At 35.8% G+C, this 19786-nt stretch overlaps 1 protein-coding gene across 1 annotated transcript in view; it reads right to left on the bottom strand.

The window, feature by feature from the left end:
• The window catches only part of MYRIP (myosin VIIA and Rab interacting protein), a 455750-nt gene that overhangs the window by 14754 nt on the left and 421210 nt on the right, over positions 1–19786 (bottom strand). Inside the window, 1 exon segment of the mRNA XM_051961221.1 lies at positions 13002–13064. Within this exon segment, the coding sequence (XP_051817181.1) occupies positions 13002–13064 (63 nt within the window).

The following is a 19786-nucleotide window of genomic DNA, read 5'->3' on the forward strand; positions in this document are numbered from 1 at the left end:
AATCAGGATAAATTACTAATAAGGGGATGTCCAGACTGCCCTATCCTGAATCAAGTTGGGGAAAGTGTTGTTGAGAAAATGAAAGGGGAAAGGGACTTTTTTGGGGGTATGTGAAAACATAATAAAATATGAGTAAGATGGTTCAGAGAGTCAATTAGGTATTTGTCAAGCACAGGCATATGCTAAGCACTGAGGGTGAAAATGCAATTAAAAAGCAGACAACTCCTGTCCTCAAAGAACTTACACTATATTAGGAAAAAATAACCTATAAAAAAGAACTACAAAGGCTAGAATGGGATGGAGGAGAGGTGAAGGTGGTAGTAAAATGCAAAGAATCAAAGCAGATCTAGGAGAGAAAATCAAGGATGCATAATCATCCCTTCCAGAAAAAGGAGGTAGGCTCTGGGAGGAACTCATCACATGGGTAGAGAGATATTTCCAGGTGAAAAGTATGGGACAAATACATAAGGACACACTGCATTCTACATGTCAGAGGAAATGTCCAGATGCTTTTGGTTTGCTGGACTTGATGTCAAATATTGTTTGATATGATGATGATAGGATCAAAGGATCACAGATTTAGAATTGAAAGTAACCTCAGATGTCAAGTCTAATCTTGTCATTTTATGGTTGCGGATTCTGAGAGAGACGAAATGACTTGGTCTAAGTCACACAAATAGAAATTGGTAGAGATGGGATTTGAACCAAGGTTGTAACTAGGATGATGATGATTAAAAAAATTTATTGCTACATGAAGCATGGACCAATATTTGTCATAAACCTGTTTTTATTGCGATGGAATTTGTTGACTCATGGTACATAAGTTGCCCTGGGGTATCAAAGGCCCAGTGAAGAACTAGTACCTTTAGCACTCTAGCAAGCTAGAAAGACTGCAAGTACAAACCCAGTAATCTGCCTATTGTCCCAGAAGCAGCGTAGTTAAATTCAAAGCGTCTCATGTGGCTATAAGGAGATGATTTTGGGGGCCACAGAAACTCCTAACATCACAGAAGAGTTTTCATAAACACTGAAGATGAAGTGCCTAGATTAATTACTCTGACACTGATGAGGATGAGGATGGTACTGGTAGCAATGATAAGGATGATGATGCTAGCAACTGGCATAATATGGCTCTTAAAGGTTTGCAAAGTGCTTTATACAGATCACCATACATTTTCCCTACAATACTCTTGAGTGATAAGAAGAGGTAGAAAGACACGATTTTTATCATAGAATCTAAGAACTGGAAATGATCATTCCTTCATTTAAAAAATTGTGTTATTTTATTCTGCAAATATGTTCATTTTCATACACAAAGCAGAACAGAAAAAGAGAATTTCATGGTACAGCTGGGTCTCTGCACCAGGCAGTTTATTTTTCTCATCAAATATAACAAATTTAAAATGTTATTTTAAAAGTAGTCCTGCTTATGTTTCTAGCTAATGTTCTTTCTAGTATTTCTTGTGCACTGAAAGATCTTTTCTTCTTTTTTTAAAAATGTGTTAACCCTAATACTAGTCTCCTCTTTTCCTCAAAACAAAGAAAGAAAAAAAAATTCCAACTACCTTCGCATAAGATATAGTCAAGCAAAACAAATCAAGTCTGAAAATGTATGTATATCTCATTCTATCCTCTGAGTCTATCTATCATCTCTCTACCGGAAGCCAATTTTTTTGAGAAAACTCAGGCCCTGAGGAGTGAAATGATTTAAGAGCATACAGCTAATTAGCAGCAGAAGAGTTTTGAATCTGTAAATCTTTCCCCTTTCAATGCTCTTTCCAGTACATCATGTGGTTTTGCACTAAGCCAGTGGGTGCATCATTTCTGTATGACTGGCCAACGCTTTGACCAAACATCATCTGAGACCAACATCTTGAATCAATATTTTATAGGCTGGATTTAGGTTAGGTGTTAAGTAGTGGCTGTTCACATCCAATGCACTAATTCATTTGCAAAGCATCTGTTTGTCCTTGTTTTGGGTGGAGACTGAGTAAAGACAGAAAAGGAGAAAGTGGGAGGAAATTAGCCTGGAAAGAATATATAACCAGAGTATGGTCTTCATTTTTGTGTGATTAGCAAATAGAGCTGGGAGGGAAGGGGAAATGCAAAAATATATCATTGATGAAAAAAAAAAAGAGAAACCAAACAATAGGGAAAACAATATCACAAGATAAATTGGTCTTTGTCTTGTGGAGGAAAATGGATGTGGAAGAAAAATAGTAGTAAAAAAGCTTTTTTGTGACCAAACAGATTTTATAAGCAGAAAGGGATCATCTTAATAAATGGATAAATAAAATCAACTTGCAGGGCATGTCTTGTAGGAGAAGTTTTAGATTATGTATTGGGAGACTTGGGTAGAAATTGTAGTCCCATTGTCGCCTTTACAGCATAGCATTGGGCAGGTATTGTAACATTGCTGAGTCTCAGTTTTTCCATGTACACAACAAGGAGAAAGAAACCTACCCTACTTACCTCAATGACTATTTTACTTTGGGGTAAAGATCAAATGAAACAGGGCATGTGAAAGAGCTTTTAAGACTTTTAGTACTAGATGAATATGAGATGGCACAAGAATATTTTAGTGCTAATTGAGTCAGGGATAGAAACATCCAGAAAATCCCTAAATGAATCAATTAGAAGCATCATTTGTTTTTTCTTGGACCCAGCCGTGGGGGAAAAAAAGACACACACACATACACATACACACAAAGTAGGGATACCCATGTCCTGATCTTGGCTCTACTATAACTTTGGGAAAGCAATTAACCTGGAGAGCTGGGTCTCGACTTCTCATATATAAAATGGGGGAGTTGTATTGGATAAATACCAACATTCTGTATTATTCTAGACCAGGTCCTTAGAGAGCTCTTAGGGTAATAGAAAAGTTGTTTAACTGACTCTTAGGTTTGAGTTCTATCTTTGATCTCACTGGATCTCAGTTTCCATATCTATAAAAGGGGAAAATAATATCTACTTCCTTCGTAGAATTTTTATAAGGATTAAATGAATGATTTATGTAAATTCTAAAGTGCTATGTAAATAGCATTTCATCCTTAGAATTAACTTCAGAGAATCCTCTTTCAAGAACTCAGCATTTAAAGATGGATAAATGCTGAGCTCACCGTGGGCACACACACACACAAACAGAAACTTCAATCAGTGAGAGAGATCAATATGCTTTACACGGGACTTGAGCTCCCAGAGTTCAAATTCAGAAAGACTTAATTGTTAGCTCTGAGGAAAACATCTTAGGGCCTGAAGGCAAGAATATCCAGGAAGCCCCTTATGAAAGAAAGGATTTGATAAGGACAAAGATGGCTTAGAAATAAGAAGGAAGAATTGACAGAAGGGTTGACTCTGTTGAAAAAGAGAAAGTAACACAACTTCTCCTACCCAGCTCTTCCTCCTCCCATCCCCGGCCCCACTCAGGGGACCATAGAAAAAGCCACTAGCTATCTGCAGTGTTCTTGCATCCTTTGGGAGAAGTCTGTGGAAGCTTGCCAGGGATGGAACAGAAAGCCAAGTTAGCCTGATAAACTGTCACATTTTATGGTGTTCTGAATAATATATGAGGCATTCACAAAATTACTGAATAAGTAAATTTCAAAAACTGTCTAAAGTCCATAGAATTTCCCTTTAAAGTATCTGAGTTATACAAAGATGCTGTTCCTGATCTTAGTCAGTAGGTCATTAATGGAGTCTTTTTCTGATGGCAAGGATGAAATTGCTCTATCCACCCACCTCATTTTTTGATAAATGTCATGCCCTTGAGAAAGAGCTGGGCAGTTTCTAGATCCATGTGATCAAATGACACAGGGAAGCTAATTGTCCCCAAGAGAGCCCACATCAGTGACCTTGACCTTATTTATACCATGCTTTGACTTCCTCTGCTAATGGATCTGAACAAGGATATAATGAAAACAATAGCAACATTAAAACCAGGTGACTCGGGGAACCAGGTGGAGTCTGCCCTTTCTACCTCCCAGCCAGGCTGGACGACTTGGCATTCCCTAATCCTGGCCTAGCCCTTCCCATGTCATTGCAATTGCATAGTTCATCCCCCATGGCTGAAATGGATTCTGCCTGCATTTTGAAAATTGTGGCTGTTCTTGTCCGACCGTTTCAGCCATATACGGTGCTTTCTTGGCAGACACAGTAGAGTCGTTTGCCATTCCCTTCTTCAGGTCACTGATGAGGAACCTGAGGCAAACAGGATTAAGCTGCTAAGTGTCTGAGGACAGATTTGAACCCAGAAATGGGAGTCCAGGTCCCGCTGTCTACCCATGCACAATGAAATGCTTATGCTCAAAATCCAGCTCTGTTCCTCTATGAAGCCGTCTCTGCTCAATCCAGCTAAAAGCACCCCCTGCTCCAATCTGCAGCCCTCTCTGGCAAGTCCAAAGCGTTTCTAAACCCTTCCAGGGCCAAGCACAGCTTCATCTCTTCTGTCGATTTATTATGTCGCATTCTCATTATTTGTTCTTTGTATATGTCTCATACTTCTGTGAGACTTTAAGTATTTGAGGGCAGAAAATGGTTTTATCCTTGTGAGGCAGTTACATGGCAGAGCAGGCGGCAAACTGGACTTAAGTCTGGCAGTCTCAAGTTCACATCCTCCCATTTAGTAGCTATGTGAGCCTTGGAAAGTATTACACCTTTCTTAGCCTTACTTCCTTACTTGTAAAATGGGGATATTAATAGCACCTACCTCCCAGAATTGTGGTGACAATCAAATGAGATATTTGTAGGATGCTTTGCAAACCTCAAAGTACCAAATATATGATAGCTTTTTAATTATTTTATTTTTGTATGTATTTTTGGATTCAAAGGTTCTGAAGATAGTTGGATATAATCTCTCATTTGATGTTCACAACAACCAACATTATGGTAGATACTATAGATATTATCACTATTCTGTAGATGAGAAATCTAAAATTCAGACAGGTTGGTGACTTCTCCAGGGCCAAAGAGCAAATGAGTCTCTGAATCAGGATTCAAAATCAGGTTTTCCTGTCTTGGACTCCAGTATTCTACCCAGTATATCACGTTGCCCCCTCATAAAACTGAATTACTAATTCAAACAAACAAAAATGTTTGCCCAGCTATTTCTCCAATAGCAGACTTCTCTCTCCACTGACAGAAGGGCTCATCACTAGTTCCCAAGGCTAATTCCAGAAAACAATAGGCATCAGCCTTAATGAAGACTAGCACCTTCTCCTTGTCTTGCAGCCAAGTGACAGCTATGACCCGGGGGACATCAAAGGAAGCTGGATTACAAAAACCTGAAGCAGAGTTAGTTAATGTAACTCCAAAAATGTGGCAGCACTAAAGCTAATGGTCATTTAAAAATCAAGAAATAAAAATAACTACAGCAGAATCCTATTTTCTGATAGCAAGAAATAAATTAATCTGGACATAATCTAATGCCTTCATTACATATTCTAGACAAATGGATGTGGTTTTTTGTTTTAAAATATCTTCTTCCATTTAAAATCTTTTCTTCTGACAAAAAAAAACCACATGATAATTTGTCAGAATTGGAAGGGACTTTTAGGAGTCATTTATGCTAGCTCTCTCATTCTTATAAGGTAAAGCCCACACAAACAGGTAGTTCAGTGGATAGAGAACTGGTCCAGAGTTATGAAGACTTGAGTTCAAATCCAGCTTCATATATTCACTGTCTAAGGCAATTCACTCACCTTCTGCCTCAGTTTCCTCAACTGTAAAATGGGGATAATAGCATCTCTTTTTAAAAGATTGCTTTTAGGATTAAATAAAATAGTTGTAGAATGTTTAGTACAGTGTCTGATATATCCTAATAAATGCTTGTTTTCTTTCTTTTTTTCCTTTAATGACTTCACCAAGGTCACATAGGTAATTTATGGGAGAGTTGGGATTTAATTCCAAGTCCCTTGACTCTACTCGATCCAATACTTTTTTCATGTAAGCTGCTAATTACTTTTTTCTTTCCTACCTTTAAGCTTTGGGAATAACTATTTTCCCACTTTGCTGCCCAGGGCTTTCTGATTTTAAAGTTGGTGTTATTGCAGACAAGCCAGAATTTTTCTCTCTTTACTAAACTTTGGAGTGTATGGGATATTCAGGAGGATTAGTATCTCTGGTGTGAGGTCTTGCTGAGTCCTTTTCAGGGCTGCTCATCCATCTTTAGTGCCCATCTGCCACCCAACTATTATCTTAGAGCTTCTTCCAGGCGCTCTAAGATGCCCAGTGGCCCTTCTTTGTCAAACTATTTCATCAAACAGGCTAAACCAAGTTGAGACTAAACTATAGACCTCAAACCCAAGAGATGTTTGTCCCCCAAATGTGAAGATTTTTTCCCATAGGAACGGGGGGATGAGAACATGGATGGCCCATGTTCCAGGGCTATGGGGAACAAAGAGCTTGGTCAGACATCCAAGATGCTAAGGTTACCCACTGCATCCCAGACCGTCACTAGTGGTCCTGATTCTTGTCTTGCCATTGGGCTCTTGATGACTCTGGAAATGCAACTCTGTCTTGCTTAATTTATGTATAAGTCAAGACATCACCCACCCTCCCCACAATGTCATTGGTCTTCAAAATTGTTGTTTCAGGAGAAATGAGGAATGATGAATGGCCACTAAATGAAGGAGAGGCTGAGCACTGTTTCTTCAAGCAAAAACCAAACACACTTGATCTTCCATCAACCTGAAACGAAGCTGATTACTAATGATCCTTCTGGAGGCTTCCATTAAGATTTTTCAAGCTGCTAGCTCCAATTTCCAAGTTTCACTGTAGGTCCCAAAGAATACCAAAGTTATTTGGAGCCTGGATAAATAGAGGGAAACCCAACACTCCCCTCCAGAATTTCAGACAGAACAGAGACAGATTAAATGTTTAGAGTGCTTGTAAATTGGTTTCTCTCTTCTTATTTGCTTTGTCTCTTCCCTTAGTTCTTTCTACTGTGATTACTATCCATAAGGTGCACATCAGTCTAATGTCTGCTACTTTTTATTTTCACCTTTTCTTTCAACCCCACTCCTCATGCCTTAACATTTTGTGTGTGTGTGTATGTGTCATTTTTCTTCTTTCATAATAAAACCTACTTCCCTCTCCAAAATACATGCTTCTTAGCTGGCAGTTGTGATGAGGAAGGAAGAGAAAGACATTAAAGCATCCCACATTTTTGTCTTTCTGGGGGCAGTATCCCAGTTATTTATTACCTGAGGGGAAGACATCCCCTTGCCTGCCTAGCCCAGTCCTTGTCAAAGGAGGGCACTGAATAAGTGCTGCCCAACTATTTTTAACTTTTATCCTCAGAACGGTGAATGATTTTTAACAGGGGTGGAGGAAGGACAAGAGCACGAGATTTGGTCTCAGAACACAAGTGTTAAATTCTCATTCTGTGATTTAGCTTGGGGACTCTGAGTAATTCACTGGCCTAAACTATATAATCTTCTAGAATAGGGCTTCTTAAATTTTTTTCACTTACAACTCCTTTTTCCCCTCCAAATTTTTATATGACCTCAGGTATATGGGTATATAAAAGAGGTATACAAACCAACATTTACTGATAATAAATCATAATTTCATGACCCCATATTCAGTTATGAGACCCCATATGGGCTTGTGATCCATAGTTTAAGAAGCAAGGTTCTAATGTAGGGGTAATGGAAAGATCATATATCTTGTGCATTAGGGAATCATAGACTGTCAGGATTGGAAGGGAATTGAGAAATCAATTAGCCCAATTCCTGAATCTTACTGAGAAAAAAAACCAATCAGTTAACATTTATTAAGCACCTATTGTGAGCAAGGTACTTAGTCCTAGATTCTGGGAATATAAATATGAAGCAAGAATACTGGCAATGGAGTTGGAGGACTTGAGTTCTAATACAATCTCTCTCACTAATTATCTGTATGACTTTGGAGTGATGAAAATTTGCCTAGCATCTCTGACTTTGATATACTTTCTCAAGTTGAAAGCAAAATGAAAAAAAAGTTCCATATATTAAAGAAGAGGGTCTGAGAATGTGGGTTAAATGTAAGGATTCCATATTCACAATGCATTTGTTTATTTCTCTAAAAAAATTTGCTATGATTTGGCAATCCAAGTTAGAGATCAATTGCAAGTGGCAATACATGATGATTACTAAATCCATTTGTTTTTCTTTAAATTTTAATCCATTACCACAATGATTCTTAACTTAGGGTTTGTGAACTTTTAAAATTGATAACTATATTTTGATATAATTGGTTTTCTTTGTAATCTCATACATTTCATTTTATTCATTTGAAAAGTTTTTTGAGAAGGGATTCATGAACTTCACCAAATTGCCAAAGGGGCCTATGTCTCCCATTGCTGTCATAATGTAAAGAAGGCAAAATGCCCTCTAGACTAAAAGAAAGAAATGTGGTATCTTTCTTTTAAAAAAAAACCTGCCATAGAACACCCTTCTCCTATAAGTTTGTGGTTCAGTGGTAAGTGCACTAGATTTGAAGTCAGGACCCAGGTTGGAATCCTGTCACTGCCACTAAACAGCAATATCATCTTGGGTAAATGACTTCATCTTTCTGGGCATCTGTTTTCCCAGTTGTATTAAGAAGGGGTTAGATAGATCAAAGCTTTTTAAACTGTGTGTTTCAACTCCACATGGGGTCATGTATCTGAATGTGGGGGTCATGAAATGATGATTTATTATTAGCAAATGTTTGATGTATATACCTATATGCTCAGCATGAAAATTTCTCAGGTGAAAAGGAACTATCAGTAGGAAAAAGTTAAGAAGCTGCTAACTCACCTCTAAGGACTCTTTCAACACTAAATCCACGATCCTAATTCACATAAAGGTACTAATATGGAGGATTCTCAGATAAGATTTACCTAGATCAGTAGGAAATGTATAAACATAAACAAATACTCTAATGGTGGAATTCAGACATTTTAGTGGGAAGATATTTTTAAGTAGCAGAATCTTCCATTCAGTCACAAAAAGTTTAAACCACCTAAAATACATGGCCTCCTGAATTGGGCTGGACATTGTCCCATCTCCCAATGGAGCGTGAGTCTATTAAGGTGGAATTTGCTACTTTGTGAGAACAATAATGAGACAGGAATAAAAGAGACTGAAAGAAAGCCTTGGAAAGGCTCTGATGTCCACAAGCCGGCAACCCTCCAATGCTGCATTAATGCTGAGCTCATTCCCCGGCATCCAAGTCCGTAAGCCCAAGTGATTCAATCCCCATTAAAAAGCGAAAGCTAGAACATATGGCATGCTGGGGACAGTCACAACAACAGACTTGGAGGAGCGGTTCTGGTGACAGGCTCATTTTTTCTGCCTTAAAAAAAGCATACCTAGTTTCAAGGCATCAGGAGACAATTAGCTAATAAAATGTGCTCTCCTGGAAAGCCCTCTTCCGTGTCTTAAGATGCCTCTTTCTCTTTCCAACTACAGAAGTTATTCTTGCAATCGCCTGATGAAAAATGCCAAATCATAGCAGAGAACACAGATGAAAATTTGTCCTAGCATCTTAGACTTTAACACACTTTCTCATATTGAAAGCAAAAGAAAAAAAAAAAGAAAGATAATTCAAATGTTCCCCAGGAAGCTGCCAGAAGTCTTTTGCAGGAAAAATGTAAAAGCAAATGTTTCAGTTTTCATGAAAAACAAGGCATCCTGGCAATGTGTCTAATATGTGTCAAAATATGTTTTGTGGGATGCCCTTGAAAGAAGAGACTTGATTAACAAGTCTTACAGTTATAACAAACTGGAAGATGAGCAAGGCTACTTAGGATATTAACATATGCAATTAACATATTAAGCATATGTGCTATAAAGAATCCTAATGAACTAGTGCTTTGGGCTAATTGAAGGTTAGGATTCAGAGGAAACACATGCCTTGATCACTAAGGCCCTCTAGGAAAGAGATGAGAAGTTAAGTGGGGAGAAGAGGAAGGGTCCTGGGTTTGAATCCTGGCTGTTCCAGCTGACTTAAAAAGTTCCTTCCGGTTCTAAATCTGGGACTGGGTTTCAAGGGTGACTGAATTTGGGATGAGCCTAGGAAGTGAATTTTTATTGAAAAAGTCAAATCTTATTTGAAATTTAGTTTTTCTACTAAAATTATGGATAATGGAGCCACAAAATGTCTGAGCTTGAGGGGCCTTAGAGAAATCTAATTAAACCCATTTTACAGATGAGGTCACTGAAGCCCAGAGATGTGAATTGTCTCTTTTCCCTCTTACATTCAGTCTGTTCCAGTTATAGATCATCCATGAAGGTAAGGCAAGTGGCGAAAGCAGAGACAAATGCTACAATTGGTTTCTAGCCACAGGGACATTATATTTGACACACCATCTTATAGACAGCAATTAAGGTATATTGCGAGTGCAGTGGATGTGGACGCTGAAAATCTCAGGATGAGCATAAGGTCCCTTCTAAAATCTGTGGTTTCACTCCAGATGAAGGGCATCCATCAGACGGTAAGAAGAAAGGGAAAGATCCACAGGGCCCTAAGAATTCTCAATTCTGTCACCCCAGGAGTGCCGTTCTCTTACTGGTTACAAGAGCACCTCTGCGAGGAAGGTTGGCAGGAAACCTCTCAGCTGGGTAGAAATAGATCATAAAGACCCAGAGTGAAGACAGACTAAAGCCATGGTGCAGCGGAAGAAATTCAGACTTTGGAATCAGGAGACCTGAGTTCAAATCAAGTCTCTGCTAATGAAATACACGGCCCTGAGCAAAAGATTTTAGCTTTGTCTTAGTTGCCTTACCAACAAAATAGTGGGTGAAGGGGAGATGAGATATGATTTTTTTTTCATTTCCTAAAGTCCTTGACTTCAAGCTATGTATGGTAGAAAGTAAAGTGGGCTTGGAGTCAGAAGAGTTGGGTTGGTTTCTTAGCTGTGTCAAGGGACTAAGTTACGTGACTTGGAACAAATCTTTTTTTTCGTGCCTCAGTTTTCTCATCTATAAAATGGGAATGATCACCAATCTAAGTGAATTATTATAAGGAATTCACTTTGTAATCTGCTTTGCATGAGTTCTGAACAGTATTACTTCCATTATTATTTGTTTTGAGAGAACATTGAACCCTATATAAAAACACAGCATTATAAAGTTTGGGTTTTTTGCCCATTTATTTTAATATTTGTCACCTCCTCCCTTCAGATGCCCCTTTCTACTTCATTTTATCTCTACAAGGAGTTCAGATTCTTCAGACTAATGATCGGCTGTCCAGGTTTCCTCTTGAAGTGTCTCAACTGGGCTTGCCTCCTAGTCACTGTCTCCTGCTTCATAATTTTCCTTCCCTCCCTTCCAAAACTTCCATGGCTCCCATCAAAACTTATTTATCATTCATTCCCTCAGAATCCTGCTAGGTCACCAGACTAGAAAATCAGTTTCCTCTCGGAACCTCTGTTTCTTCATCTTTAAAATAAATTAAGTGTCCCAATTTCCTTTTAACTATAAATTTATAATCCTAAAAATCTAGGTAGACTGAATTAAAATCATGTCCTAATGAATGAAAACTACTCATAAAGTATCCCCTCTAAGAGAACATACATTTAAAGAGAGATCTTCAATGCTTGAAAAATGAGTAAGGTGAAAATTTCAGACAACACAGCAGGATTAATGAATCACACACTTACTCCCATGCTTCATTGTGACACCAAGGGGCCTGGATCCTTGAAGATTTCATCAGCAACTGTGGTAGCTCTTATCAAATTGGAAAAGCTTCAAATACAGACTCAGAGATGGAGTCTGTCTATCATTGGAAGAGCAGTCTAGCTAAGAGTAGAAAGATTCAGCCCTAAATGAGCTGTTTTTTTCTGCTACGGCAATTCACAAAGACCATCTATTAAGAGATGGGAAAGGAAAGCTGGTTGTGATTTGCCATAGCTGGAAAAATGCCTCGAAGTATGTGTGTGTATAAATATATCTCATTAGCCATATGGTGATCATTTTTTGTTATATTAATTCTGAAAGCCCATCTACTAAGTCACTAAGGATTGTGAACTACATCTGTAGAGATAATACCAATGCAAATAAAGTTACAGATTATTGATGTATTGAGAAAAAGGAAGAGAAAGATGGAGACAGAGAGACAAACAGAGAGAGAGAGAGAGAGAGAGAGAGAGAGAGAGAGAGGAAGAGAGAGAGAGACAGAGAGAGAGACATAGAGACAGAGACAGAGAGAGGTAGATCAAGAGAAAGTTTGTGTGTGTGTGTGAAAATGGATATAAACTAAGAAACCTCTAATTCAGACAATTTAATTCGATAACAAAGACTCTAACAGACAATATTCACATATATATATATATATGTAAGTACACATAATATATTAGTATCTGAGTTTATATAAATATACATATAACATAAAATCTATGTAATATATGCTATGCATATACATATGTATATAGTTACAGGAGTTTGAGGGAGATTAGACCTGAAAGAAAGCATAATCTGATCCATTTCTTGATTTACATGCAAAAATAATGAGGTTCAGAAAGGATACTCATGATTATACAGGAATTTGGAAATACTATGGCTCACTAGGTCTTTCATCTCCAAATCCAGTGTTCTTTTTTATGCTCCTCCCTCCCCACAAAGAGAATCACAAACAGGAAGAGATTTCATAAGTCTAACCCCTACAAACTCAATGACACACACACACACACACACACACACACACACACACATATATGTATGCATATATACAGATGATATATATGCATGTATACATATACGTATATATGCATACAAACTTGTATATATCAATTTATTGATAATTTGAGGAAGGGTTTCTGTAATCCTCAAATGGTGGTTAATAGATGGCCATCCCAAGCGCTCCTCAGCCAATCCCTGTGCTCAGTCACAGACTTAGCTGGGAGGCCCACAGCCCTTGAAGTTTTAGAGCCCTGAACCCGCCCAGCCAAGCAGGCAGTTTCTCTGGATGCACCGATGCAATGGGACCTGGTGACGGGCAAAGCAGCCAGAAGCACAAGGCAAGTAAAACCGTCTCACCTGTTGTAGCACTGTGGACAAAAACTGTAGCTTTAAACAGACATCTAAAGCCTCTCTCTTTTCCTAGGAGAGCAGTTAAATAGAAATTCAGGAAAGAGATATTAATTACTAGTTAGGAAATAGGCCTATTGAGAAAAGTGTAGATGGTAATATAAAAAGATAAAGAGATAACGTGAACTATTTCAATCTTATATTTTTTTTGAGATTAAATTGTTCACTGGGATCATGAAATTACGACTTTTAAATCCCTTGTGAAAGCTGAATTAGGTCCCTTTCTGAAGGATCAGAATATTTTAGGAGTATGTGATACTCCAGAATAATAACTGATTTTGAAGATTAATACTCCTAAAATTAAATATTATAGAACCTAACAATTATTGAATGAAAATAGAAAAGAATGTATCTATTTCTGTATGTGTTCTTACAAAAACTAACCATGCCTTGGGACAAACCTAACCAAAAATATAGAAAAGCAGAAATATTATACATATCCTTAAATAATCATAATGCTATAAAATTATATTAGAAGACCATTAAAAAGTATAAAAAGCCAAAAAAAACCAAATAACTTAATCTTAAAGATTTGTTGGTTGAAACACAAGTTGTAGTAAACACCCTAATTTTGGGAGTACCCAAAGTACTCCTTGGGGAAAATTTTTGAACATTAAACATTTTTGTAAAGAAAAAAGAAAATAATGATCAATAAATTTAAAATTCAACTAAAATATTAAAAAAAAACTAACAAAAATTTAAAAACCCAGTTAAACAGGGTTAAATAGAAATAGAAATCTTGAAAATTAGGGAAGAAATTAATAAAATTGAAAACCAACAAAAATTTCATTTAATAATAAAAATAGGAGCTTTACAAAAACAGTAAAATGAATGTCATTTTTGATTGCATAAAAAAGAAGAAAAACCAGATTGCAAGTATCAAAAATGAAATTAAGATTCACAGCAAATTAAGAAGTAAAATATATTATTCAAAACAATTTTGCCTGCCAATGAAATTAATAACTTAAGTGACATAAATGTTTACAAAATTGTAAAACACCTAAATCAGCAAAACAAGAAACCAAAAGTTTAAACCAATTTCTGAGGAAGAAATTAAGCCATAAATTTCAAGGGGGGAAAATTGCCTTCAGAATCATATGGATTCAGTGAATGAATTTTATCATTCAAAGAAAAAATTCCAATATTACATAATTGTTTGCAAAAATAGAAAAGAAAGCATTTTATTAAATTTCTTCTATGGCACAGATATGTTGTTGATAAATCAACATCAACAATCAACAACAAGGGAGAATCAAAACAAAAAAAAGAAAACTATGAACCAATGTCCTTAGTTGCATAGATGAAAAAATTTTAAATAAAATATTAGTAGAAAGACTAAAACAGCATCTCACAAAGATTATACACTATGATCAGTTATATTTGTACTAAGAATTTAAGGTTGCTTTAGAATTAAAAAACCATAAACTTACCCATATTAATAACAAAACCATATGATTTTATCAATAGAGACCAAGTTTTTGACAAAATTCAATATCCATATCTATTAAAAACCTTAGAAAACACAAGAATAAGCAAACCTTTCCTTAAAATGTTAAGCAATAAATATCTAAACCAAGACCTACTATTATATGTAATGAAGATAAACCAGTATCTTTTCTAACAAATTCAGGGTGAAACAAGGATATCCACTGTCATCACTTCTATTTAACCTATTACTAGAAATTTTGGGAATAACAATAAGACATAAAAAAGAAATATAGGGAATAAGAAGAAACAAGGTGATCTTTTTTTGCATATGTTATACTAAGGAATCCTACAGATTCAACTAAAAATTAATTGAAACATTCAACAATTTCATCAAACCTGCAGGATATAAAATAAATTCAGAAAAATCATCAGCATTTCTACATACTACCAATAAAACCCAGCAGGAAGAGATAGAAAGAAAAATTCTATTTAAAGTTATTATGGAGTGGATAAAATAATTAGAAGTTTGCCTATATGTAAACTACATACATAAAACCATATAAAATTCCTTGCAGAAATAAAGATACCAACTAACTCTAACTTTAACTCAAAAGAATAGGGAAAATAATAATTGCTTATGGATGGAATGAAACAAAATAAAAATGAGGATACCATCTAAATTTACTTATTATGTTACACCAAAGGATTACTTTATAGAACTAAACAACCACCACCACCACCACTATGTAAGAAAAATGGGTTAAGACTCTCAAACAATATAATAAAAAGAAATAGAAATAAAGAGCCCTTGTAATGCCTGATCTCAAATTATACTGTAAAACAATAATTATTGAAACCAGTTGGTATTAATTTAAAAAAATAGATATTGATTAATGAAACAGATTAGGCATACCACATGCAGAAGTAAATGTATCTGGCACCCTTATATTTGATAAATATAAAGACCTTAACTACTTGGCTTGGGACTCACTATTTGACAAAAGTTGCTGGGAAAGTTGTACAGCACTAAGGAAGAAATTAGATTTAAATCAATGGCTCACACCGTAATCAAAGATCACCTCTAAATGGTATGTAACCTAGATAATAAAAGATCAAATCATACGCAATTAAGAGAAACATAAAACAAATTGCCTAAAAGCTATATGGTTTGGAGAAAAGTTTCTGATGAAGCAAAGAATAGAGAGGATCAAAGAAGGTAAAATAGATAATTTTGATTACATAAATTATTTTTTAAAGTTTATTTTTGGCTTATTTTTGTACAAACAAATCTAATAAGGGTAAGATTAAAAGGGAAATAATTAACAGAAAAAAATTGCCTTAAGTTTCTCTTTAAAGTTCTCATTTCTAAAATATATAAGAACTGATTCAAATTTAAAAGAAAATAATAAATTCCCCAATTGATAAATACTCTAAAGATACAAGCAGGTAGTCCTCAAGATAAGAAACTCAGGCTTTTTCTAACCATGTGGGAAAAATACTCTAAATTCTAACTGATTGAAGAATTGAAAGTCACACCAATTCTTAAATTTCACCTCATATCAATCAGACTAAGAAAGATGACAAAAATAATTAATGTTGGAGAGTATAGGAAAACAGCTCCATAAATGGATACAACCATTCTGGAAAGCAATTTGATATTATACACACAAAAAATTACTGAACAGTGGGTACCCTTTGACTCAGTTATATCATTAGTATACTCAAAAGAGAATAAAAGAAAAAGGCCATCTTTTTTCAGTGGCAAAAAAAAAATTGGACACTGAGGTGATACCACCCATCAATTAAGGAATGGCTGAATAATTTGGGATATAATGGAATACTATTGTGCTACAAGAAATAATCAAATAGATGTTTTCAAAAAAAAACTTAGCAAAATGTAACATAAACAAGAAAAGAAGCTTTGGTTCCCAAATGTACATGAATATCAAGATGCATTTTTCTGAAGTAAACAGAACCTGAAAAACAATTTATATTATAATGTCAACACTTTAAAAAAGAACAATGTTGAGGAATTATATAAACTTTTGATGACTGAAGTGAGTAGAAGCAGAGGAACGTTACGAAACAACAATGTAAAAACAAAAAATTTTGAAAACTCTCAAGAACTATGATCCAAACAATGACCATTTATAATTCTAGAGGACAGATAATGAAACAACTATCTCAGACAATTCATCTCAAGCAAGTCTTTGAGCCTCATTTTCCTTCCTTGTAAAAAAGGATATTTTAATACCTATATTTAATATTTACCTTACAAGAATATTGTGAGTATCAAATAATATACTAGTTTATATTTATAAATGTCTATAGAAACCCCAAATGTGCTATATAAATATACTTGTTAGCATGTTATATAATTACTCCTACTGCTATTATTACTAGTGGTGAAACCATTTTCCAATAATGTATTGGCAACCTAACTTTTGGAATTCAGAATCTATGTTCCAATAAAAGCAACATTATAAATGATGGGTAAGCTCCCAAGTCAACCTAATATGATCCATAATCCATATAGTATCTGAAATGCAGCCTGCACATTAAGGGTAGTAGAGAACATGGTAATTAAGGTTAGAAAAGCTGTCCTGAAGCCCTGACTCTGTCCACTTAACTAGGCGCATGATGTGCAAGACACTGAACCTCTATGATCTTTATTTTATTTTTTTCTTCCATCTCACAAGATTATTGAGCATCAAATGGAATGTTGTATGCATTGTATATGACTATAAGGGGCTACTCAGGAGTTAGCTATTATCCAGCAATTAGGTGATGAAGTGGATAGAGCAGTTGAACCTGGAGTCAGGTGGATAAGAGTTAAAATCCAACCCCAGTCATTTACTGGGTAAGTCACTTAACCTCTGTCTATTTCGTCTATAAAATGGAGTTAATTATAGCTCTTTCCTCCCAAATCATTGTAAGAATCAAATGAGATAATATTTGTAACAAGCCTTTGTAAGCCTAAAACGTTCAGAATGCTGGAAAGACAGTTCCAGTCTATGATACCCTTTCAGGGTAATAGTCAGAAGAAAGGAGATATTTACTAACTTGTAACTCTTTTATCTGCAACTAAGAAACCCCTCTATAATTTTACATTTACATAAGAGAAGGCATTTCTCTGGGGCTATTCCTTTCCAAATTTTCTTAAATGGAGGAAAAAAAAGAATAGTTTTAAGATAAAAATTCTTTTTTTTTTTTTTTTTGGTATCATGGCAGTCTGATGAAGTTTATGGATACTCTCCTTTTGTAAACTCTAGTTTTTTTCCTTCTGAAATGACCTTCCACTTAAACAGTATGTATCCTGCACATACATTTTTTAATATACAATTTTCACCCCCATGAGAATGTAAGCTGAGGGCAGAAATTGCTTTTGCTTTTCTTTGCATTCCCAGCACTTAGCACAGTGTCCACACCTATTAAGTGCTAATAAAATACGTGTTGATTGAGCATAATCATCTCCATTTTAGAGAAGTTATGTAGAAAGTAGAAGGAGTTATGTAGAACAGAAGTTGTGACTCATCAATTGTTAAAGACTTAGTAGCAGAGGTAGTTTTTGCACCCTGATCTTGCTGATTGCCAGTCTAGCCATCTAACCATTATGCTGCTTGCATTTATTCCCCATTCACTAACCCAGGTTTAGGTGCTGGCCATTTGTATTCACTATAATCCTTCTTTGATAATTTAAGGGACTTCTGGAGAATTCAGTTGCATTTTAGCTGTCTAGATGGAGAAATTTCTGAGTATTGGCAGTGAGGAAGAGAGTGCTCAGGCAATGATACAGGATACAAGATGCTTTCTCCACTTTCCTGACTGGTACAATGATATGCCATGGATGCTAATGGAGAAATTGAAATTATAAGGACATGTAAAATGAAGGCTATCTGATTCCAAAAGCCAATGCAGGAGAATTCCACCAATATTTTTGTAGGGCAATGTATCTTTGTCAAAGATATTAGAGGAAGAGAGTGAGAAGTAGAAATCACATGTAGATATTCAAAATAACTAGGAAAAGAGGTTTATTGGACCCTGAATCATTTGGTTAATTCATTCTCTATTTCACCTGACATTTGTAGAGAGACATAGTTTATGTGAAATGGTTACTCTCAGTGGGGCATTGGAAGCTTATAAACATGCTCCGAATATATCTAATTTATATTATGTTCAGATAGTAATGGATTTTCCCTAGGAGAAACTAAAGCAGGCAATTTAAAGGAAGGAGGGGAAAAAGGAAAAATTGAAAAAAATCTAATTTCATTAACTATATTAATGGTGACCTATGAGACATTTACCCTTCAATTCAATTCAGTTTAATTAACATTTATTAAGCATCTACTATGTGACAGGCACTGTGTTTAATACTGGGGAAACAAATAAGAAAAAAGTTTCTGCTCTCAAGGATCTTACATTCTAGTGGCTGAAAAATGGGGAAGAATGGTGTGGAGGTGTGCTAATCTGTGGAGTCGAAGCCAAACAGATCTGCTGAAGGAACATGGAGCTACCTGGAGGATTATGAGCCTTTCATAAAGAAAAATGATGGGAGAAGTTCAATGCTCCATCCTACAGCCTCCAGACAGAAGAGGCAGCTTGAGGGTAAGTTGAAAAGATGTTGAATATCAAACCCTTTCCAATATTATCTACCTTTTTACCTTCTACTTTGCTCTTTGGCCTCTTTTTTTGAGAAGTGAAATTTAATGTTTGATTTTCTAAAGTTCTGACATCTGCTGCATATGCTACCAGGACAGCCATTAGGGTGATTTCATTGCCTACACATAAAGCTCGAAGAGCCAGGGCACCACAACCACAGTCTTATTTTTAGCCCTATGGCATTTTAATTATCAAAACAATTCAAAAAGCATTTATTAAGTGCCAGTTATGTGTGAGACACTGGGCTCCAAGTTGGGGATACAAATATGAAAAAAACCCTGCTTTTTTAAAAAAAAGGTTTTGCCCTAAAAGAACATGAAGAGGAAGAAGAGAAGTTTGCACACACACACACACACACAAAATTAAGACACAAGGTAAAATCTGATAGAGGAAAAGAAAAAAAAAATCCATCCTTAAAATCCTTGGATTTTTTTTTTTTTTTTGCTTCTATCACAGTGGAAAAAATTCTGTTTCTGGTGTCAGAAGTCTAGAGATCCTTATAATCTGTGTGATCTTACAGTTTATTTAATCTCCTTGTACTGCTAGCTTCCTCAACTGTAAAATAGATGTGTGTGTGGTAATTGTGGATTAGGGTCTCCATCTGTTATCCTAATCTGTCTCTTCTCCAGTCTTGCACACAACTGCCA

The sequence above is a fragment of the Antechinus flavipes genome, chromosome 5, assembly GCF_016432865.1.
Source record: "Antechinus flavipes isolate AdamAnt ecotype Samford, QLD, Australia chromosome 5, AdamAnt_v2, whole genome shotgun sequence".
NCBI lineage: Eukaryota > Metazoa > Chordata > Mammalia > Dasyuromorphia > Dasyuridae > Antechinus > Antechinus flavipes.